The following is a 6810-nucleotide window of genomic DNA, read 5'->3' on the forward strand; positions in this document are numbered from 1 at the left end:
AAAATAAATTAGAAAAATAAATAATTATACATATATTTATTAAAAAAAGATATTAAAAATAAAATTTTAGTAATAGTTTTTTATGTTCACTCTCTCAAAGAGAGTGAAATACACTCACATTGCCAACTAAGCATTTAGGGAGGTAATTATTACAGTTATAAACAGTTCAGGTGGGTGATAGGACTCCCATAAAGTTAAAGTGTGTAGTTGGAAATTCGGATATAGATTAGGGGGGCTTTTGACCATTTTCTCTACACACTTCAATATAGTTTGAGGTGAAAAAACATGTTAAGTGGATAAGTCATGTGTCGATACCTATTTGATGATCACAATTTTCCTTCACCTTACATCACCTCTTGCAGGCTTTTCCTTATGTTACGGCGTTTCCCTGTAGAATCAAAGGGGAGACAGAAGAAACTACAGGAAGTATGTCGCTCACTATGTATCTTTCATTATTAGTTGCTGTTCTTCTTGTTTAATGTCATCTAACTCTACATATATATTTTGGGATCTGCAGGTTGGTTATGTGACAACAATATGTTTTTCATGCTTCCTGATTAGATGCATTATGGTAAGACCACATTTCTTGTTAATAAACTATTCTTAACTGAATTATGACCATACCACAAAAAGCCTTGCAAAGGAGTCCATCCACATTGTGATGTGTGATTGACCTCTGTGGGTTCTCCTTATATGGTATTTTTATATTGTAAATATTGTTGTAAATTAGTCTTAGTTTATACTTCTAGGATTTCAACTGAAGTTTTTAAGAAGGTAATGAAACTAACTTTGTTCTATCCATCTTACTCTTATTTCTCTTATCGTTTGCATCGCAGATGTGTTTCAATGCATTTGATGAAGCTGCGGATCTTGATGTTTTGTACCATCCAATTTTAAATTTTGTATACTATCTGGTAAGTTCTAACAACACTGAACCTTTAGTGTTAACTTGCTTTTGTCTCGCACATTATTCTTTATGTTCCAGTGAAGAAGATCAACATTTGCAGTTAGTAAGTGTAAGGGACAACCTCCAAATCTTAATTTAATTGGATAAACGATTTGATTTACCAGCTTGTCGCATGCTACACCCTGTTTTCATATGTCAAAACTTCTTCCCAGGTCCTTTTTACCTAAGTAATTCCTTTGTCAGGAGCTGAGAGGTTCTTGTTTATGTCAATGGTATTTTAGTTTGCGAATCTCCAATTTAAAGCATCCTGGTCATGTTGTTTCTGCTTATGTCTTCATCAATGTTGTGTTTTTTGCTTTCCTCTATCAGAAACAACCTCTCTGCCTGCCAAGGTTGGGGTAAGGTCTGTCTATACTCTACCCTTTCCAGACCCCACTTGAGACTATATTGGGTATGTTGCTGTTTTTAAAGCATCTTGGTGAAACAATGGATGTAGGAGGGTTGAGTGTGTATTGAATTTAAAGTCATATTTGTATTCCTTGTGTCCTAGCTTAGGTGCATTTTGATGGGAATTTGACTCATGAGTGTTCGAGATTTGGACTTTTGGCCTTTGTTTACATTTTTAAGTGCTTAAAAAGAAGTTTATATGTTTTGAGGATGACCAGACTTCTGTCAACTCTTTGCAGTTGGTAGAGATTCTACCTTCTTCGCTCGTCCTTTTCATTTTGAGGAAGTTGCCTCCAAAGCGAGGGATCACACAGTACCACCCTATTCGCTGATACAACAGTGTGCATTGGATGATGGAAATCAAGCTCTGGGATCAGGGTATCAGATGAGTTGGCTTTTACGATACTCGTCTTACCTAGAAGTGTTTGAAGCAAAGACCATATAGTGAGATATTGTACGTGGAGCATGGTTCATCAGGACTCTTGGAAAAATAGTTTGTTCTCTGCAGATACTAGTTATGTCTGTAATTTGTTTGTAGTCTTGAAGCAAGAGTTGTGGAAGAAGTTGTGTTATTTCTAGTGTAATTATCTTCATATTTGTATGTTTCAGATTTCAATTGATTATTCTTTCCCCCCATCTCTTTTTTCCTTGAGTCGGAAGGTCTTTTGGAAACAATCTCTCCACCTTTGAGGTAGGGGAAATGTCAATGTACACTCTACCCTCCCCAACCCGCACTTTGTAGGACTACATTGGGTACATTTTTGTTGTATTCTTTTCCCCCATATTATGTTGTATTCTTTTCCCCCATATTTCAAGTCTTATTTCGTGGCGTGCTAGTTTGGAACACTCGTAGGATGTGCTTGGTTACACACAGAGAATCAATGTCTACGTGATACATAGCAAAGAGCAAAATAGTATGATGCATAGAACAAAGTAGATGCTATGAATTGTACCTGGAATATTACAGTGAGATTAAATTCGCAGAAGGAAGAACCGTACGAGATAGCCCACGTATGGTTCGCGAGCCTACGTCAACACTTATATAGTAGCCAAACGGGATGAGAGGATCGACCCCTTCAGAGAATTTCGAAGAAAGGCTGTTCCTTGAAGATGATTGTCTTCTCCAAAGAGATAAATTGCTAGTCATACACCTACCTCTCTTTTAATGAAGAGTACTGGTTGGTGCACTTGCATTTCAGCATTTCTAACAACCATTCTCCTTGATAACCCCTTTTACTTTTGTTAAAATGCTCAATTTCATGTTTGAAAACTTTGTACAAATTATATTTGACTATTTAAGACTTATTTGGTTGGTTTTGATTGGGACACCAGGGGTTCACAAGAAGGAAAGGCCTGCACTATCATACAGTTTGGGTGCAATCGCGCAAGACGGGCTAGACAGGTCAGTGATATTTGTCACAAGGCAGACAGGTATGCAGCACTTATGCATGAGCTAGAGGTGATCGCGCAGAGCATAACACTCACTTTGGGTTGTGACTGCGCGATCACCTCATAAGATCAAGTGCTTTGGCTGAACTCATAGTATATGCTGCACAGCTTAAACAAGTCAACAAATCAATTAATGGCACCAGTAACATGATCAAAGTTTAAATGGCAAGATCTCAATTTAGTGTAGCCAAAGGAAACAGAGAGATGTATGAAGCAAAATTAAAGAACATAGTTCAAGAATTCTAGCCCATTAAAGACTTAATCCAAAGATTTTTAAGTTAAAGAATTAACAACACCAACTACAGAAACCTCAGCTTCCAAAATGCAACAGTCTTCAATAAGAAAGCCCTTTTTAGTATCATTGAATTCACAACATGACATAAATGATGACCAGCCCCAACCCTTTGTAGCAGCTGAATACCAATTTGAACTACCTGTAACAGAACAATGTCAAATTATTCAAAAAACCAGATGTAGAAACCAACCAATTGAGGGGGAAGGTATCATGAGAACGCAGAGAGGCTGTTTACGATATATATATATACATATCATCATTTTGTCCATTGTATGTATGTGTATATTCTTGTGACTTTTTACATGTTTTCATCCCCTTCGAAATCAGAACAAACAAATCAACTCTAGAGAGTTTGATTTGGTACTGATTGAAAGTAGTTTATTAAAGAACTAAGTTCAATGTTTGATGCAAACAACAACTATTTTGTATGATCATCATTTTTTCATGCTATAGAGTTGCGATAAATGAAAACATTTTCTTTCGTATCAAACATTTAACAAACCCTGCAGGAAATTAAGGAACAAGAGAAAGTACCACTCTTCTTGTGATGTTCACCACCAATCTGGTTTTTGAGAGAAATGCCAAATTTTGCCTGGACTCTTTTTTGGCGATTAAATCCTTTAGCATCAACTGATTCAAGAAAGACGGAGATGTTCTTACCATTTTGTCTGTTGTCACCTGTAGGATATAATGAAAGTTTCCTGCATATTCCAAACACATCAAGTACTCGTAAAGTTACAGTGTTAAAGTAAGTTCAAGAGGGATTTAACGTATTTTCTCAAAGAAATAAGAACACATATGATAGACAGGGGCATGAACATATTATATATACCATTTATAACCATCAACAATAAACTCTTCAGAATAGTACACTTTTTTCTTCAATTTTGTGAACTTAGTAATCTTCCATTCATGCTTATAAAGCTTGGTGCCTTTCAATAAGGACATGCATTCACCTATTCCCTGGTTCTTGATGACATATACGTCAACTCCAACGACACATTTGTCATTAACAAGGTAACCATTAGAGGGATCTTTGAATGTTTTATGAGAGATACATTTCGAAAATCCCCATTCAGTCTTGATATTGCGAAAATGCCTCTCCATTCCTGCATCAAAACAAATTTAGTCCTAGAATTTGGCCACGAAAGATGTAAAAGTAACCATCTGTCAAGAGGAAAATAATGTCATAGAGTGAAAGAAAAGATTATACCTTTCATTACATTATAGCTGTCGTGAATTTGATCGAATATCAAGAAACTAAATGAGACATTCACCTCCCAAACAGCATGTAGGGAAGTTTTCCCAATAATGGCCAAGTATACAGATATATGGCCTGCTCCATCTCCATCTCCATCAGGATAAATGATCATTTTCCTATCACATGTTCATGAAATTTTAAACTTTTTTTCAGCCTCGTGAAGATAGAGAGGTTGTTTCTGAAGGAACCTTGGCTCAAGTAACATATACCAAGAAAATTTGAAAAAGACAATACAGAGGTAGAACAAGGCACAACAAATAATGGAGTAAGGCATATGTAACATACCATACATAGCAGAATAATAATGTGATAATCGAAGCATAAGAAACAAGAGGCAATAGCAATAATCTAAGAAGAGCGAGACAACCCTCAAATACCTTCTACTCAGTACTCTCCTATCTATAGTCATGTCCTCGATGAAGCTGCGTCATATCATGTCCTGTCCTGTCTAATCTTCGACCTAACTCTACCCCGTCTTTAAAGCAAAAATGAAATTGAAAGTGTAGTCAATAATGATGAGCAAGTACCAATTGAAGCCACTGGATTCGAACTCATTTGATTCATATTTGGAAGGACCATTTTCTGATAGCAACGAAAATGATTCAATCTTCCACAAGTAACGTCTTGGTAATGAATATGTAATATTTTCCATGTTTACTTCTGAAATGGAAATTTAAAAAAGTTTACATTTTGCATATGATGTATAAACTACTTTTAAAAAAACAGGATTTAGCGACAGACAAATTTTGTAGCTGATACTACCTCCCATGGCTCTGTTGCTGATACTACCTCCCATGTCTCTTTTGCTGATTAACTTTTATGATCACTTCTTGTTATATGTATATAAAATAAATAAGTAAAGAAACTAATAAAATATTGCATAATATTCTAACTGCCTAATTAAAAGGATTAGGGAATATTCTCATATCTAGACTATCTAATCATACCATATATAAATATTTTCATATCTATACTATCTAAATATACCATAATTAACACAATTAAACGCCTCAATTCCTGATAAAGTGTTTCAATTAGACATTTTTGTAAAAAATATTTGTGTGTGTTTTCATTAGTTTATTATGTGATTAAATTAATCATATAAAATATGACATTTTTTTAATTATACACATCAACCTCAAGTAGAAAACGTTTGGAGTTTTATGACTTATTTGAGGCGGATGAGTATAGTTAAAGGAGATGACATATTTTATGTGGTTAACTTAATTACCTAACAAACGTATAAGAACCCATACAAAAATTGAATCTAAAGTGTCTAATGGGGATACTTGATTAGGAGTTGAGGTGTTCAATTGGAACATGGCTTAGTTCGAACGTGTAAATGAAATATTCTAACATGTTTAAATGGCTGGCTATATATTAAGCCTTCCAATTTATCATGTTTGGACAATAAACATTTTCCGTAGAAAACAAGTTCCTTAAAAAATAAAGAAAATGATTTCCTTAATGGAAGTAGGAAAAACAAGTTTCATAAGTGACATACTAAGTTTATTGTCTCCTCCCCACTCATTCGTTGCTTATGTAACGACCCACATTGTGATTTGAAACTCCTTTCCCTGAGAAGACCTTTCCCGTAGCTTTATTTAAAGTTTGGGATTAAAACAAGAAAGAAAGAGAACCCTTTTAGCTACGACAATGAGTATATACCTCTTCCCTTCACTACTTACACAATGGACCACTTAGAATAAACTGAATTGAAAGTGGTAAGCATTCTGTAAACATTTCAAGTTTTCCATGCTGCTCATTCTCTTTGTATGAAAAGTAGGAGTAGAAAATGCCGTAGGTAGAACCTCCCATGTATTGTATTCGTTCGTTGGGTAAAAAAATTTAGAAGAGTAGGGAGAGGCTAAAAGAGACATTTTAAGGCCCACTAGCCATTCGGCAGGGCTGATGAGTGTGGATCCAACCGAGACCAGGTCCAACCGGGCCAGGCTAGGCTAAGAGAATTTTCCACTTGTCTGCCCCATCAACCAACCCGGTTATCACCGGGGCTGGGACAACCGGCCTACTTAAACCGAGCCGGGCCATCCCATCCCCTACCACAGTTTCTCATTTCTGAAAACTCAACCAGTATATATAATGCCAACCATAACATTAGAGGGAGCCTTGTATTATATTTAACCACACACAGCTTAAACAAGTTAATGGCACCAGTAAAATGATCAAAGTTCAAATGGCAAAATCTCAATTATGTGAGGCCAAATTAAAGAACATAGTTCAAGATTACTAGCCCATTAAAGTCTTAATCCGAAGATTAAGTTAAACAATTAACAACACCAACAACAGAAACCTCAGCTTCCACAATGCAACAGTCTTCAATAAGAAAGCCCTTTTTAGGATCATTAAATTCACAACATCCCATAAATGATGACCAGCCCCATCCGGATGCAGTAGCTGAATACCAATTTACACCACCTACAAGAGAACAAT

At 35.8% G+C, this 6810-nt stretch overlaps 2 protein-coding genes across 2 annotated transcripts in view; one reads left to right on the top strand and one right to left on the bottom strand.

The window, feature by feature from the left end:
• The window catches only part of LOC102590551 (tobamovirus multiplication protein 3), a 12571-nt gene extending 10410 nt beyond the window's left edge, over nucleotides 1–2161 (top strand). Inside the window, exons 8-11 of the mRNA XM_006354952.2 lie at nucleotides 363–426; nucleotides 518–571; nucleotides 837–914; nucleotides 1594–2161. Coding sequence (XP_006355014.1) covers nucleotides 363–426; nucleotides 518–571; nucleotides 837–914; nucleotides 1594–1686 — 289 coding nt within the window. The 3' untranslated portion in view covers nucleotides 1687–2161. The remainder of the gene's footprint in view (nucleotides 1–362; nucleotides 427–517; nucleotides 572–836; nucleotides 915–1593) is intronic.
• Nucleotides 2162–3076: 915 nt separating this feature from the next.
• On the bottom strand, nucleotides 3077–4471 carry LOC102585291 (ubiquitin carboxyl-terminal hydrolase 12-like). The gene is made up of 4 exons (XM_015312118.1): nucleotides 4312–4471; nucleotides 3931–4207; nucleotides 3633–3799; nucleotides 3077–3237 (listed from the first exon to the last, which is right to left on the bottom strand). The coding sequence occupies exons 1-4, from the start codon at nucleotides 4469–4471 to the stop codon at nucleotides 3077–3079; spliced, it is 765 nt and encodes a 254-aa protein (XP_015167604.1).
• Nucleotides 4472–6810: the final 2339 nt, after the last annotated feature.

Source organism: Solanum tuberosum, unplaced genomic scaffold (genome assembly GCF_000226075.1).
Source record: "Solanum tuberosum cultivar DM 1-3 516 R44 unplaced genomic scaffold, SolTub_3.0 scf00189, whole genome shotgun sequence".
Taxonomy (NCBI): domain Eukaryota; kingdom Viridiplantae; phylum Streptophyta; class Magnoliopsida; order Solanales; family Solanaceae; genus Solanum; species Solanum tuberosum.